General features: G+C 36.4%; 3 protein-coding genes across 7 annotated transcripts in view; 1 reads left to right on the top strand and 2 right to left on the bottom strand.

The window, feature by feature from the left end:
• LOC116290748 (uncharacterized) overlaps window positions 1-17144 on the top strand; it is a 57552-nt gene that overhangs the window by 25008 nt on the left and 15400 nt on the right. The window contains exons 1-2 of one of the 2 annotated variants that reach the window (XM_031697851.2): window positions 11390-11782; window positions 12032-12192. In XM_031697851.2, the coding sequence (XP_031553711.1) occupies window positions 11739-11782; window positions 12032-12192 (205 nt within the window). In that variant the 5' untranslated portion in view covers window positions 11390-11738. Of the gene's footprint in view, window positions 1-11389; window positions 11783-12031; window positions 12193-17144 lie in introns of those variants that run through there. The other variant, XM_031697850.2, reaches the window with a different exon arrangement.
• On the bottom strand, window positions 276-3828 carry LOC116290747 (uncharacterized). The gene is made up of 6 exons (XM_089032183.1): window positions 3783-3828; window positions 3318-3394; window positions 3060-3110; window positions 2879-2926; window positions 2727-2785; window positions 276-2454 (listed from the first exon to the last, which is right to left on the bottom strand). Exons 2-6 carry the CDS (start codon window positions 3375-3377, stop codon window positions 276-278), a joined length of 2397 nt encoding a protein of 798 aa, XP_088888309.1. The 5' UTR covers window positions 3378-3394; window positions 3783-3828.
• On the bottom strand, window positions 4614-16626 carry LOC116290750 (uncharacterized). 4 transcript variants are annotated; one of them, XM_089032185.1, is made up of 15 exons: window positions 16274-16626; window positions 10718-10799; window positions 7625-7740; window positions 7070-7178; window positions 6896-6945; window positions 6712-6782; window positions 6551-6636; window positions 6373-6450; window positions 6199-6286; window positions 5916-6038; window positions 5755-5841; window positions 5366-5484; window positions 5216-5257; window positions 4963-5043; window positions 4614-4628 (listed from the first exon to the last, which is right to left on the bottom strand). In XM_089032185.1, exons 4-13 carry the CDS (start codon window positions 7153-7155, stop codon window positions 5254-5256), a joined length of 792 nt encoding a protein of 263 aa, XP_088888311.1. In that variant the 5' UTR covers window positions 7156-7178; window positions 7625-7740; window positions 10718-10799; window positions 16274-16626; the 3' UTR covers window positions 4614-4628; window positions 4963-5043; window positions 5216-5253. The 4 variants fall into 4 exon arrangements, with proteins under 4 accessions (XP_088888311.1, XP_088888312.1, XP_088888310.1 ...); XM_089032186.1 differs by lacking the exon at window positions 16274-16626 and adding an exon at window positions 10890-11148; XM_089032184.1 differs by lacking the exons at window positions 10718-10799; window positions 16274-16626 and adding an exon at window positions 7823-10130.

The raw sequence follows: 17144 nt of genomic DNA, 5'->3' as shown, positions 1-17144 counted from the left end.
TCTTCATTTTGGACTGTTTGATCATCGGTTCTATTTTCATTTTTCGGGACACACAATTCCACTTTTTTCCCTATTTTCCACTGTTCAATGATAGTTTTTAAAACGCTTTCTCTTTCTAAGTATGTGGGCATTCCTCCTTCACTTATTAAAGATGCCAATTGTTGACCCAGTTGTAGTCCTTTTTAAAATTTTTGCGCCTGCGTCATTATTTTTCTTTTGTCACTGTTTGACGGCAGTGTGACTTCATTTACCGTAATGGTATCGCATATGGATTTTTAGAAGCGTGTTTCTCGAAGTGTTCTGTAATAAGTCATTGTCCACCGTTGATGAACAGTTCTTGGCTCAAATGAAGACAAGTTAAGAATATTTCTCACCTTAAAGATATGTTTGCAAGGAAGGGCCATTTTGTTTTGGAAGGGACATGTACATGAGGAACTTGTTGTTGTAAAATTATCATTGTTGTTAAATGATCTCGAAGAGCTGAATGAAAATGTCTTTTGTAATGTGTCATTTGTTACTGGTTGCATTTTTGATGATAGATTGAATTGCTCCTCTACATATTTAAAGGCGGCATATGGTGTCAGAAAATTTAAATATTGTTGAAGATCTTGATGGCACTTACTCTTGATAGGCTTACGGACAATGGACATAACATAGTGATGGCTTCTTTCACTTCTCAGTACATTAAGAACAGAAAGGAATTCATGGGTAAATTGTAGGATGCTGGCATATTTGCTGCAGACAGATTTGATTTTGCTGAATGTGGACTCCAGACGATTATTTGTAGTTTCTCCGATATTTAATGTACAGTCCTTAAAACAAGACACCCATTGTGCCTTAATTGGAGTCCAGTTCTTATCTATATATATTCTTACTGACTTACTGATCGAATCAAGTTCTTGGTGGTATTTAGCATACTCGCTACGTGTTCTTGAGTAGGCCATCTTCGTCAAAATTTCCAAGGAACGATTCCTTTCATCAGAGGTGATGCCCATTTTTTCACATCTTGAAAAAGATCTTAGAGTGTGAAATAAGCATATGTTCAACGATGCTTGGGGGAAACACTTTGTAAAGGCCTCTCTTTCCGTGAAGTCCTTGTCAGACATGACAACATGAGTGTTAATCCAAGCCGGACAGAACTTCTTAAATGCATTCACTGCAGCTTCAATTACGTCTTTCGTTTCTTCGGCCAAGAAAAACATGTACACTATTTCGCTGAAGCCATTTCCGTCCACACATAGAAGCAGATACACTGGCATTCTAAGATCTAATAGCTTGTATGTGGCGTCAACTAATAGCAATTCAGGGAACATAGTATACATGTTCTTCATGTACCTGTCCATGTACAAGAGGCCCTTGAAATTTTTTTCGGCTTCGTCAATAATGACTTCCACAGAAGAGCCCTCTTGGTTTTTTAGTAATTCAATGACTGAATCCAAGTTATTTTGTTTTAGTTCACTTTTTGTTCTTTGTTTCAGATTGGAAATATCTTTCAGTGTCACTTTTTTTCCTGTCGTTTTCTCAACTTTTTCACGGAGAAGTTTCGGATTTGCTTTCAGTTGAATTGCTTCTTCAATTTCTTTTTTATGGGCAGTGCTTACACTTCTCTGCTTTGGAAGATGGTCAAAGACGTCTTGTATCAGTTCATGGTTATGTTCTTCTTTGAACCGAGACACTTCCAGTGTTTGACAACCAGGGGATAACTTGATGAAGATCTCAAATGGGCATCCTTGCCTAAATGATTTTGTGTTTCTTTTCCTCGTCTGGCTGGACCTCTTTGGTTTGTCCCCAAAAATACATTTCATGAACACATAATCATATCTTAAGGAGTGCTTTGCATAAGCAATTTTCTTGGGTGTTTTCTTTCGTGCTGCCTCGAGTGTTTTGGAATCATATTTCCACAGTGAACAGAAATGGGATTTTTCGTACGTGCTAATTAATTCCTCCAATTCCTGTTCACTGTGTATCTTTTTTCCTACATAGAAAGGCTCTTTCTCATTATCATCGACGTGTTTTCCACTGGCACCACCTTCAGCTGCACCTTCAGTATTTGACCCAGCACCAGCTTGTTGCACTTTACCATAATTACCGCAACTATTATAACTACCTACAGTTCCATCTGTATATACTTGTGGATTTACATCATCGTCTTCATCTGCTACTTTAGTAGTGTCAAAGTCCAGATTCCTGTCATGATCAGCAGCATCACTGACATCCCATCCATCTGTATCTTGATTCCCCACAGGATCCTGCAGTGAGCTTGCATTTCGCATGCACTTTTCACTCTCATCAAGGGTTTCTCCAACTTTATCTATATCATCAGTGGCACAGGTAGAGTAATCAGTTTTTTGAGCATCATCATCATCATCATCAGTACTATGGTATATTTCAGTATCATTATAAGTCTCACTACCACCATCGCCATAAGTCTCTGCCCACTCGGAAATTAATGAACTGCAAGAAGAGTATAACAAGTTTACTAGGCCAATAGTCAATGGTGAAGCAATTTCCCTGAGGCTGTAATTTGTATTGTTGTTTGATTAATTTTCTCTCAAAAAATGTATACATCCAAGACACAAGAATTGCAAAGTATTTATATTGTGCATATGGTGCTTTGTGGCTTTGCAGCCACAAAGATAGATAAATGCCTTTTCATATAGATTTTATTTTTGGTAAAGTCTGTGTAAATATGTCAGCAATATAGCAATAAAGAGCAGTACACTTACACTGGAGTTAAGGTTTTGAGTTCATCACTCATTTGCAGTCTCAAATTAGGAATATCTTCCTGTGATTTAGCAGAATAAAAAAATAAGAATATCTAAAAGAACTGGTAAAATGAGAACGGAAGAGTGGGAAATTGCAAAATTTTGATAATTACCTGTTTAAAGTCGAAGATCTGCAATCCCTGAACAATGTGAGCAGCATACTGTTTTGGATAAGGTGGGAAGATGAGAAAAGAAAGATATGGTATGTTGGAAATGTGATAAAGTCTAAATTAAAAAATATATTGGACAAGAAGAATTAAATGAAATTATGATTATCAACAATAATATTATTACCTGACAAACAAATACACCACAGTCAGTACCATTGTCCTGTTTTGGGATTTCCTATATTATTTCATTAACAATACAGCTAGTAAGTTTTTTCTTTACATTAAGGGCATCAACAATGAGGAAGGTGTTAGAGGGTGGTGGCTGAGACCAAAAATGCCAACATATAGTCTGTTACTGTGTACATTAGGGAAATTAATCACTGCCCCCTGGGTATAATTGGTTGTATGCCGTACAGTTAAATGTCCTCATCTTAACACCTACTTTAGCAATGACATATGTCCATCCATTTTCATTAAATGGTAATCCTAGCTTGTCATTCATCTCCTCTTTGATATGATCTGCAATAAGTAATAACACCTGAAAATTATGATGATGACAATGATGATGATACATTATGATGATATAAAATAGTTAAGTATGAAATTTTATTGTACTCTCCCCTGGGGGGGGGGGGGGGGGGGCTTTTCAGTGACCAATTACAGAAAATCAATCAATGATTATGATGATGATGATGATAATAAAAAATGATTGAATGAAATTTTATTGTACTCTCCCCTGGGGGGATGGTAGCTTTTCAGTGACCAATTACAAAAAATCAATCAATGAAGATGTTGATGATGATGATGTTGATGTTGATGATGCATATTGATGTATGTAATAACAAAGTATAATATGTAATGCTAAAAGTGATATTAATAGCCACTACATTAGTTATGTATTGCACACCTTAACACATTTAATTCAGCATTTTCTTCATATGCTGACTCATTTTTTAGTGAGTCATAATACATGATATTTTTGTTCTTGAAGTCAATGACCTATAAATAGGACCCAAAAAAAGTCAAGTATAGATAATATATCCTGCATATGGGCACACTTCAATGTTTTTTGGGTAAAATGTAGTTCATCGTGGTCAATAGGCATTATAAGAACTAATGCTTTTCATTCATACAGTACTATTTTGAACAGGTTTTGTGACAAATCACTAAACAGATTGCAAGTGTGTTGGCAAAAGAGTTTATTCACCACTCAGCTTAGTACATCACAAATCAGTACAAAACGAGAACGAGATTACAGCTCTCTGTCTTCTAACGACGCGAGTTCTTTGTCTTGACTCTGTGGTTCGACGCTCTTCCAAGTTCTCTTGCTATACTGACTAAATTTACTTAAAAAGCTCTATTTATGCTTGAGTCTGCATTCCTCATGTATTACAATAATCCACGCGCAATACGCCCAAGGCGCACTTGTTCCGTAAAACGTAGCTATATGCTAACATTACTCATGTAATCCCAGGAAATTAATTAACTACTTGTTTGCAGATTTCACTTGATATAGAGGAAGAACATTCCTTAGTATCTGAAATTATAATTAAACCAATTAAAACTAGGTTAAAGTCCGATTTACTATTGTTCAAAATAACGTTCTTTTGACTCTGTCACACAATGAATGATGTTTAATTTCAGCATAGTTATTCTAAATTGTACTCACAGCCAGGCACCAGTGTCCAGCACTTGGATGTGAGCCATCCTGATAAACTGGAATCAGAAGTTTTTCCAGGCTAAATATATCAATCTGTACATGTTAAAGAAAAACAATAATTTTTAAATAACATTTTGATTAATTTTAAGGAAATTGCCTTTTGTGTCAGTGTCTGTTGTTATGAAAATAGATGTAGGGATTCCTTATCCCTCTGATCCTTCATTAAATTGTTTACTTTAATCCTTTAATTCAACTGTATTCTCCAGAAATTATAATGAACTGACAAATGCAAATGCAATATTAAATACACAGAAGGACTTATGTATGCAGGTCAAAGGTCAGTGTACTAGTTCTTTTAGATAATTTGGCATTACTTGATAATTAGCTAATGACAAAAAATTAAAAATCTAAATGTATACATTCTCACCGTTCGGGTCCACCTTCTGACTGCATGATAACCTTTTTTTTTCAGTTTTGTAAAAAAATGGGAGTTGAGGAAGGACATTTTCTGAAGACATTAAATTAAGGAATTATAGATAAGTAATTCAAGTGAGTTGCTCCATAAAGTGATTTTTTCTTGGTAAACATAATATTAAATAATTATTGAAAGTTCCACAAGTGAATTCAAGCCTATGTTTGGAAAAACAATGCTAAACAGCAAGTCCTAGCTTATTTAATACCTTGTTCTCCATGAGGTGGAGCTGAATGTAACTGTTTATTATCTAAAGAAAAGCAAATTAATTACTTCTTCTGGAATTACATTTGACCTGTTTTAATTTGTTAAGAACATTCTGTTCATTAGGGTAAGACTTAGAATTTAAAGCTCTTACATTGTCATTGATCTTGGCTTTAGGATCCCGTAATTTCGTGAGGTCCTCTTCGTTGAACACTTGATTTTTGATGCGATATCCCGGCAATGGGTTTTCTTCTTTGTCTTCCCCGCTTGTATCTGTAATTTGATTAACATAAATATTTCACATTCACTTTGTTTTTGTTTTATTTTCAAATGGTTTGTCTATGTTATGACTTGATAAGAGTAAAGAAATGCACTTGCCATTTACTTGTATCACCTGCATAAAAAATAATATGAAATTTCATATCATAATCATAATTCATATAATTTCATGTGTTGAAATTACATATTGTCCAATACATATATCTTCTGGATAATGTATAATTATAGGGCAATTAATTAGATTTTAAACAAAGATTAGCTAACCTTTTCTTTTACTTCCTTATCAGACAGGACATAAAACAAAATGTAAGCTTCTTGATTGAGAGCTTCTACATCTGACACTTTAGTGACCTATAAGAAATTGACATTAATATATTAATGCTTGGCATTTGTTTATTGTCAGTAAAATATAATTAAGTACATACATGTTGATCGTTCATAGAAAACCATATGTTGTCTACTTTACAGAAACTGGAATAGTGGCCAGAATTACAGCTATCCCCATTGTGCACAACAACACTGTTCAGAGTATATTTGCTGGCATGTTCCTATAAATAAATTATAGAACACAATAATATTTTATTGTCAGTTGTTATAGTTGGCCATTTTTAGACAAAATGAGTGCATTACTCCTGCATAATATACAAAGTATACTTGTCTAATGTTTACTAAATAATATAATTATAAGCTTTGACTAGCATTTTGTACCTGTGAAACATCACTAAACATGTTGCACTGTAGTGTTTCAGGATAGGCCAGTTTGGTCTTGATTTTTGTAGATCCTCCCATGGAAAATCTGCCCCAAAAAAGCTGCATTAAATTTTTACACAACCTAATTTATTAATGTTTAAGGCATTTCTGAATAGGTATAATATAATTTACCTCTTTAAATGAAGAGGAAGAACTTTAGGTAATTCTGTGACAGATAGTTTTTTCTCCGCTCTTGTCAGTTGACCACACCTATGAATTCAATATGTACATCCATTATTTTGGAATCCAGGCAGGCCAAGATTTTTAAGAACACCAAAATAAGGGGAAGTCAAAAGTGCAATGAATGTACCTTGCACAAAAGAATTTATTGTTACCATCAAGTATATCTGCAGCAAAGTAAGCTTCTAAAGCATGTACCAAAGATTTGCACGTTGCCTACAAAAATAAAAATATAGTCAATATATCAACTGGCAGGTTCAACATGACTCTTTACTAGCAAAAAAGTCGTACCGGAATGTCAATGCTACAGCCATACATTGGAGTAATACAATAGCTGGTGTGGTTGCATACACTGCATCTAACTGTAAATGAAAGATAGAAATTAATATTCTGACATTACAAAAAAAAAAAATCTTTCTGGTTACTACTGTTCTGGCATACCATTCAAATGATATTTGTCAATAATCTGTCTTACCTGAGCTAGTTGTCTCTCCTCCAATGTTTAAGAGTAAAGCTGGAAATCCACTGTAGAAATGGAAAAGAGAAAGTTCAGCAGTTGAATAAAAGATAGCTGTGAACCTACAATATTGAAAAAGGTCAGGTTCACATGCATAGATTGCATTTTTTAGTAATTCTAAATGCCACTTACTTTTTTTGAGTGCAAGTTTCTATAGCTCCCATGATATTCAAAAACAGCTCATGTGCATCTTGCTGATCAAATGATCCACCAGGCATTTTGATGAAATTCTCAGAGAGTACTGAATGCCAACCATATTAACAAATGAAGTACCGGTAGTTAATAAATAAAAAAAAGTTATTAAATTCTATCAACTAATAAAGGAGATAACTAAGAGTAAATAAATATAATTTACACAAAGTACATAAAAAATATATTAAATATCAAAAAAAGATATAAAATATTTCAATATCATTCATTTATTATTATCACATTATGCATGAGTCAATAAACTGGCCTGCTCTATACTTCTCAATATAGCAATACATCAACAAGTGCTTTATTTTCTTACAACTCCACAATGCACCATCATTTATTCTTATTCCGTGTATATTAAAGCTTCCTTTACATGACTCTCATAATGATAAAATAATAATAATAATTTTACTTTTTCTTGCCTTCCTATCTAAGCCAGCACATAATATATTTTGATTAGTGACTAATTATCCTACAAAGTGTACTTGATACCTTGTAAGTTGTCAACGATATAACTAGGGACAAGTCAATAATACCATTATTGCCACCACACACATTGAGCTCAAGTTCTTTGAGGGCACAGACAATGCAAAATCCATCTCCATGATCTGCAAATTGATTGGGAAAAAAATATTACACGTGCACACTTTAATGTCTATGAATCCAAATATAGTTGGTTGTAGGTCTTACCGTGTTTTCCTTCGACTGCATGTTCTTTGATGAAGGTCATGAGAGGTTTGTTGTACACAATACACTGCAAAATGCAGTTTACAAAACACGTATTTCCTAGATTTTTGAGTCCTGGTTTCAAAAGATCCATTTCATTTGCGTGACGTGACAAGGAGATTTTTGTCGATTATATTACCGCACTACTTTATAGTGTGATTATCAAAGAAAATAAGAGAAGATACTAAAGAATTGTAGAATTTCCAGGCAGGTTCTCGACAGCCGGGTATCTAGTATTTTGAAAATTGTTCCCGGGACCTTGTTTACTAGTGAAATTTTTCTACTTGGACGCCGTGTATATAGTATGGCGAGACTCGGCGAATGCATATTCATCAAATGTCTAAGGATTCTAAGAAGCGCTTTGCTATCCTAAACAAAGTTAGAAGACTTTGAATCCATGAAAGTTATCATTAGCGGGGATTTTTAATAAAAACTAAAAACTCCCGGGTATCTAGTATTTTGAAAATCATTCCCGGGTCCCGGGTATCTAGACACTTCCTATTATTTTTAGACCTGCGCTAGACTAGTCTACTATTTACGGTGGCCCACAAGTCTCACGGCAAAACAAAAACTCACGGCAAAACAAACTAAACTCACGGCAAAACAAACTAAACTCACGGCAAAAGGCAATAAAGATATACAAAAGGCAATAAAGATATACAAAAGGCAATAAAGATATACAAGACTGCCATACTGCCAATACTGACCTACTGTCACACAGTATGGCATCATTGTCGTGCTTCGGATAGGAGAAAGTTGGAGCGTGTTCAGGAGCGAGCCCTGAGAGCTATGTACCGTAATAGGACTAGTGATTATGCAACACTTTTGAAATGGGCTAACCTAAGTACTCTGAACGATCGTAGATTACAAGATATAGCTATACTTATGTATAAAGTTAAAAATCGTTTAAGCCCTTCCTATGTTACTGACTTATTTAATCAGTCCAGTTGCAGATATAATCTTAGGAATTCTGACTTCATCATACCAAGATTTAATACAGTCAATTTCGGAAAACACAGCATAAGATATCTCGGACCAGTTTTATGGTCTAAGCTTAAGAGGAACGTTAAGTCATTAGATACCCTAAGTAAATTTAAAAGACACATAAGAACACTTAACTTAGGTGACCTCATGAGTGATAATTGCCAAAACTGCCTCTTATGCGCTACCTAGTAAGCGTATCGATCTGAGTATCGAACACATGTAAATTAGGATCAGTTGGGGGTGGGAATTATCTTACAGTTACTATGGGGTCCGTGGGGTAAGGATTTCGCTTGTAGTTTACACAAAAGTGTAAGAATAATGGGTATATTTAGTCGGAGGGGTGGGATATTACCGTAAATTAGATAATTGTAAATATCATATAGGGGTTGTTTTAAGGGTTGGAAACATGGGATAAGATTTTTATTGGTTTTATAGGGTTCTAGATAGGTGTCCCCAATTAGTTTATTTAAATAAGCTAGAACGACATGACACAGTAATAAAGTTTATTATTATTATTATTTAATAAATTCACGACAAAATAAACTTAACTCACGGCAGAATAAAGAAAGCCACGGCAAAATAAACTAAACTCACGGCAGAATAAAGAAAGCCACGGCAGAATCAGAGGAAGGTGATCAAGTCGCGTGAAGCATTGTGGGGTAAAAGTTTCATTATGCTTCATTTGCATTTGACCGTCGTTGTGTGAACATCTCCTGGCGAGAAAGTATTATGAATGCCAAATCTGTCTCACCGGTTTGGTGTGGATTTTCTTGCGGTTGGTGATTTCCTATATCTACAATGTGTGTACTTTCAATTTCTACATACTTGTACGGTGAAGTCTCTGCCATTTATGGCGATAAAACTAGTTGGGGGCCACATTAGCTTCACTGGCAACCCTCGCGAATGACTGAGGATTGTTTTGTTTCCTGACTGCCAAAACATCTGAGAACTAAATGACGAAAGGTGGCCTTTGACCATAAGGGCTGTTACTTGCCTCAAAATGTTGCTAAGTGGTGGATATTTCATTTGATAACTTTATTCAAACGCGATTGATTGAGCTAGAACATTGAGCATCCAAACAACCGATCGGCTTGAAATCACCTACCGGCGTCTAAGATGACAAACCTTGAACCGATTTTTCTCTTCAAAAATATCTCCTAAAACCATTCATTTCATTACATACATTCATTTTTAATTATTTCTTGTCAAGCTTAGGTTCTTATCATTGAAACTTTTTGTTTTGGAATAATTATAAAGCGTTCTTATTGTTTCAGGGTCTAAAGTTTCAGGGTCAGAAGTCTAAAGTCTTTTAAAGGTTATGATAAATTGATAAACTTTGCATTGTAAATTTAATAGTATTTAACCAGACGCCGTATTTACAACATCAAAACCGCTGACAAATTGCTCGCGGTAAAAAAAATTAACAGGGAACCCAATACGTCGTTGCCCATCACAACCTTCATTGTATTCTGCCGTGGCTTTCTTTGTTCTGCCGTGGCTTTCTTTATTCTGCCGTGAGTCTAGTTTATTTTGCCGTGGCTTTCTTTATTTTGCCGTGAGTTAAGTTTATTTTGTATATCTTTATTGCCTTTTGTATATCTTTATTGCCTTTTGCCGTGAGTTTAGTTTGTTTTGCCGTGAGTTTAGTTTGTTTTGCCGTGAGTTTAGTTTGTTTTGCCGTGAGTTTTTGTTTTGTCGTGAGACTTGTGGGCCACCGTAACTATTGAACTCGTATTAATTCTGTAACACTTGTACAGATGTTGTACAATCATATACACGCAAAAGGAACACGAAGAACCATGAAATAACATATATATACGGTCCAGGAAATGGTCCAAAAAATGACATTAAGCATACACATTATTATATACTGACCTAATAGATCTGATAGGGTGGATTTTGTTCCATGTTCGGGAGCGGTAATGGCCTCTTGCGAAATACCGCTTTGACTCCGTCCCTGGTCCATGAAAAATAAAATCTTAATATTTATTTGTAAATCGTTTAGCCTTTAGTTTATTTATATGAGGTTTAGAAAACAACCATTTACCATTTAGTGACAAAAGCTTTCGACTTTTATACAAATTCTGGCGTGAGGCAATGTGAAACTTGTTCTTTTATTACGCACTTTGAAATTAGCATTAAAACTCACGGCTGAAGGGTAGTTCTGCGGGAAAAAGATAAAATACCCGATTGGAGAAAATAGAAGCGTTTTGGGAAGATCATGGACGATATTTAGGTTAAGCTTTCCTCATTCTGTAGTTCTCAGCGTGATCCAGTAAATACATAGGCCCTTGCGAGACGCAATCTTCTTTCGTGACTCAAAATCATTTTGTATTATTATTCTCATGCAAATATATAAACCCCCCTGTAGTCCATTGCAAGAGAGCGTGCAGAATTTGAATAAATTATTGTTGCGGTACTGCGAGTGTCCAATTATAGAGCCGACAAAGTGTGACTCAGCCAATCACAAGCGTTCCTCCGGGCCTGAATATATCATTAAACTTGAGCTGACAATCAATACGAGAAAACAGACAATAGCGTTGTCAATCATGAGAACTGGGGGTTCAAATGGTTAAGATTGATCAGCAGCTTTTCCAAACCCGAAGTCAAGTCTATGACCAAATCACTTGGTACAGCGTTTCCAGAAGCGCTTAGCTTTACAACAAACGAATTTTCCCTCACTGGAAGTTTATGATACACCCTCGATTTGGATTATATTTTCAAGATGTTGCTCATACATTGATGGACTGGCGTTCTGGTGTTGTTTTCTCGTGTCGTGGCTTTTGTATTAAAATACAATTCTGTTCGGCATCCTTGCCTTAAACAAGACACACTCCAATTTGTGGCTGGAATTTGCAGGCCTTTCGCAAAACTGGCGGCCTCCGAAGTAGAGAGTATGAACTCAAATAACAAACTAAAAAGGAAGAAGAAAACTCACGGGTCTGTTGTGATGTTTCAATGTAGATTTTATGTTTCGTGTCAGGTCGAGTGAGAGTTTGCGAATTCGTGAGAGCGAAGCGATTCGAGCCGAGTTGGTGTGATGTTTGTATCTAATTCTCACCTCTAAACTCCTTTTCTGGTTTTGTAAAATACTTTTCATGGGAGTCAACAGACACTAAAGATATTCTCTGCTACTACCAAACGCAACTCGAATTTAATACAGGCCTGTTTTTACCATGTTTTCCCCAGGCCTGGCAATCCGTCAAAGAGACATAGGGATCGCCTAAATGCAGAGTTGGATAACTTGGCTCGATTGTTGCCCTTTCCCGAAGAAACCGTAACGAAGCTGGATAAAATCTCAATTCTTCGACTAACAGTAAGCTATCTTAGGGCGAAGAGTTTCTTCCAAGGTAAGGCACAACCATTTCAAAGTTGATTTAATACTTTTTCTTGTCCGTCTGGAAATGATATGTATTTGCGATAATTGAAACGCTTCTGTTGACTCGAGCACCGAATGTGTTAAAGACGTCGATTCTTCTCCTATTATTTTATTCTCTACAAAATACAGAGAATTTTAGACTAATTTGGTTTTCGATTTTCCTAAGAAGAGTGAGTAAATTGCCTTCATGTTAGAGTCGTTTGCCTTTCCTCGGCCGGTTTGACCAACACAGTATAATTTATGTACTGTTGTTTATATGTTCCTCAAGTCGTTTCACTCTTCATTTTGACGCTCAGTTTTCTTAACAGGAGTTAGACTATTTATCAGCGTAAATAGAACTAGAAAACGAGGATATTCTAGGCTATTTATTTGTGTATTTTTTCGGGCGAAAGGTTAGAAAGGTCAGAAGTTGGCGGGTACGATGCCGATCGCCTAAAGCAATATCCGATCTCTAGAAATTTGACCCTATACTCGGCTATAATGTTACCCATAGTGTTGCAAAGGAACGTTTTATATTTACCCGTGCAGGGCTCGAAATAGCAGCCTGGCAATGGCCAAATCGCAGGCAAAAATAATGATGCACTGCCAAATGAATAATAAAATGACATGCAAAATTTACTGGAATGACTCCTTTTACCATGCTCCTTTACTTTGGCAGGCTGAAAAAAAATTCTATTTCAAGCCCTGCCGTGCTTTTTTAAAGTGTTTGTCCTTAGAAATTCGGAACAAAAAATGAATATATATGTTTGGCTGTATTCGCGTATTTGATTTGTTGGAACTAGGGATCCCTATGTCTTGTATATCGTTTGTATTAAAAATGTCGGGATAACTTTCATGTTTTGATATTTGGGTGAGTTTATATGTTTTTTAGAGAAGTATTAAAAAATGCGCAAATTAATGAAACCCTGTATAGTGTAAGTGTCGGTGAATATGCGTCGCTTTTCACAGTACTTTTTTTAGAGCGGAAATCAGTTCGCCAACACAGCTTTTCCAGACCCACGATTTTACTTCAAATGTGCTCCATATTCTGATAAAATGATGTACTAATGAAAAGATATTCCACCACAAAGTGCGGGAAGAATTCGCTCTTTTTGGCCTCGCATGATTAAAAATTCAACGTCTTAAAATAAATGTATGTTTGTTTGTATGGCGTACGATCCCCGCCAAAATTCATGCCTTGAATTTGACATTCAAGTTTCAAATTCAACATACAAATTTTACACTCGACATTCAAGTTTCGAATTTTACGCTCAAGTTTTGAACTTCAGCATTCAAGTTTCATATTCTACATTCATGTTTTAAATTCGACATGCAAGTTTATATAGCGTTCGAGAATTTATAACTCTTCTTTTGTATCTTACATCAATGGGCGACATTTTTATTCGCGCCTTCCCAGGCGTCTTGCGTCTTGTTACTCGTTATGTGATGTTTACTCGCCCCTTCAAATCTCAAGTCGGATGCCGCAATTTTCAACTCCAAGCTGTAGACTGAACTACCTGAACCAGTACCCTATATATGACTGATCTCCAAGTTTGGTATTCGACACACGCTGGGTACATTTTGCAATTCACCGCATCATATTTCGAACTCGACCTCGTACATTTTCAACTCGACTTTTATATTTTCGTTTACGCTTCAGTGATCTTGAGATGGAAAGACTTTGGGGGAGGGGAGGAGGTTTTTGCTTGAGACAGGCGCAAGCTATGGCGGCAGAATTCGCTCTTGCCGTCGTACAAGAAACTTTAGAGAGTATAGATGCCTGTCAGGATGGTGATTACAGTGGTATTTTGCTTCGATTAGAATATTTAAATCGAATCCTTATAAATAATGGGGAATTGACGGATTCTGTTGTGGCTGGAATAGGATCTGCCGTAGCATGGTCTAGCATCTCTATCTAGCGCACAGCTAGGGTGAAGCTCTTGGGCCTATAACGGTCTTGAAACACGTCGATTTTTTTCGCCATCTTGCATCTTCACGCCTTCACGATAGATGCATGATAGGGCGCTAGGTCTAACACACATACAATTTCGGTTCTACCTACACGTGAGCTCATCATGCGAACGAGAACTGGCTACAGCTAAGGGTATCAAACTAGTCTTACTTTATTATGGTATATTACAGTAAGCGCTTCCTGTAGTCTTGTCTGATTCGAAAAAAGATTGTCTGTATTCGCTCGGCATAGAATACGGAGCACTTGGTTCATGTCACTTAGAATATTTTCGCCAACACTGCCGGTCGCAATTTTCGCAAAAAATACGATAAATTACCTACGTTAAAGAAGCCAAACTAGACTAGATTTATCGAGGAATATTAAGCGCTTCTTGTACTCTACACTGCTCCTAATAAGGATTGTTTGTCTTTGCTCGGCATAGAATACCGAGCACTTGGTTCATGTCACTTAGAATATTTTCACCAACACTGCCGGTCGCGGTCTCAAATACGAGTAACAAGACGCAAGACGCCTGGGAAGGCGCGAATAAAAATGTCGCCCATTGATGTAAGATACAAAAGAAGAGTTATACATTCTCGAACGCTATGTAAACTTACATGTCGAATTTAAAACATGAATGTAGAATATAAAACTTGAATGTCGAATTTAAAACATGAATGTAGAATATAAAACTTACATGTCGAATTTAAAACATAAATGTAGAATATAAAACTTGCATGTCGAATTTAAAACATGAATGTAGAATATAAAACTTGAATGCTGAAGTTCAAAACTTGAGCGTAAAATTCGAAACTTGAATGTCGAGTGTAAAATTTGTATGTTGAATTTGAAACTTGAATGTCAAATTCAAGGCATGAATTTTGGCGGGGATCGTACGCCATATGTTTGCTTATTGGCACGACATAGTTCTGGAAATATTTCCTCTTGCCACGTTCGAGTTTCGACTCCAATTTTTTTAATTATAGAAAAATGGGTGAGACTTTGAGATGTAAATTTAGACAGTCGCCCTGGAAAATAGCGAAAATTAGAAGACAGTTTTGCGAGGAAAAGGTGACCATGTGTGGAAATGGTGGCTTTGTGCGGAATAGTTTGCCTTCACACCTTCCACTATCGTGCAAAATTTTGTCACGCAGGCTTGAAAGGAAATATTCATTATCTCAACTCACGCAACGAAATAATCGTTATCGAAGACCAAGAATAAATATAGTTTGAATAAGAAAACGTCTTCAAGCCGAGAATTTCTGAAGATACTTCACAATTTTGATGGACGAATGGTGTTGTGATGTCGCGCCCCGTTGCGCAACCTCTGAAACTGAAAACCTTTTCAATACACCGATCCCTCAAGCTCCGCCCCTTCATAGCAACGCATAGCAACCAGGCAACCTCGGACATTAAATCCAATATGGCGGTTCCTTGCGTTACATCGATGAATGCATTACCCAAAGATTTTGGATTAAACTTCTTCGGATCACGACCTCTCACGTTAAGATCTAAGGAGAGAGGATATAACTATTTCCTAAACAGTTATGTCTTTGATGTCAAATTGCAAACATCTGAAGAAAAACATGCATTTGTTTCAAGCAAATGTTACCAATCGATGCGCAAAAATGAAACACCACACAAACTCCATATGGATATTTCTACAGAGGAACGTCGTTTTACAGATTGTAATTGCGTTTGCGTGGCAGGGTAAGCATGCATCTCTTCATCTTCTTTATAACTTAAAAGTGAGATCATCAGATTCTAATGTGGCATCTCGTTTTAGTATGTCTGGAACGTGTTCCCATATTCTTGCATTGGTTTTCACGTTGATACACTACCAGCAAAAAGGACTGAAGGAAGTACCGACTTCCTTGTCTTGTACTAGTTTACCCCAGCAATGGCATAGGCCCAGAGGAACCAAAATTAAACCCCTACCTGTCGTAAATATGATCTTGGCTAAGGCAAAACGCTATGCGACAGGGAAAAAAGGCCTGTATTCACCAAAACAACAAAACAAAGGTAAACTGATCAACACAAAGATCAAATCTTTATTTTCGTCAGCAGTTATATTTACACTTATTATTATTTTTGGTTATTTTATTCAGATTTTATTGCTTACCTTTGAACATATATATGTGTCCTTCATAATTTTCTGGATGTTAAAATCGCTGTGAGGCCTTCCACAAGCTTTAATCCAACGAAGGCAGTCTTCATGCCTTGTTTTGGGTTTTGGGAAGGGGAAAAACATGACAGATATATCACTTTTCCGTGAATCAGAATTACAAGTACCATAGCAGCAGTGCTTGACCATACTTCTAGTTATTTTTCGGAACTTAAAAACTTTCAATAGCAAGCCTCAAAGCAATATTTACTGAAAATATTACTCAGATATCAAAGGTATCAACCTCCACAGACCTTGATAACTTGTCCGACAAAATGGCGTCGTCTAAAACCGGAAATGGCGTTTTCAAAGTTTGACTTCTGATTGGCTACTTTTACAACGGAGATTGACAAGCGGGATTGGTGTATTCACCCTTGGGGCGCTAGGGATTCCTGTGTAGTGTCACGTGACCAATACGTAAACAAACTCGGAAAGTTCGGACATTCAGTCGTTGTAGAGTTGGTGTAATTGTACGAAGTTCTGAATTGAAATCATGGTTATAACAAAAAGATGTGCGTATGGAACCTGCAAAAATGACTCGAGATACCCAGAACGTTGGGCCAAAAACAGCAGAGGAGATCCGGTAGAATTTTATCATTTTCCTGGTGAAAAAAGACATAAAGAGAGAAGACAAAGATGGATTTTAGCGTGTCACAGAGGCGACACGTTTATCTGTACTAAGGATAGTTATGTTTGCAGCCTTCACTTCGTTGGAGAAAATGGACCGACAAAAGATTACCCCAATCCCATATCTGCAGTGGCAAGTAAAGAAAAAGTAAGGGTGATTTGATTTTATTCGCAGAGTTTACCAAGTAATATCCTGCTATTC

Source organism: Actinia tenebrosa, unplaced genomic scaffold (assembly GCF_029948245.1).
Source record: "Actinia tenebrosa isolate PJP-AT-01 unplaced genomic scaffold, QUT_ActTen_1.0 PGA_scaffold1__47_contigs__length_23844297, whole genome shotgun sequence".
In the NCBI taxonomy this organism is placed as follows: Eukaryota; Metazoa; Cnidaria; class Anthozoa; order Actiniaria; family Actiniidae; genus Actinia; species Actinia tenebrosa.
Note: the sequence above shows the minus strand (reverse complement) of the source record. Positions and strands in the feature narration are given on the sequence as shown.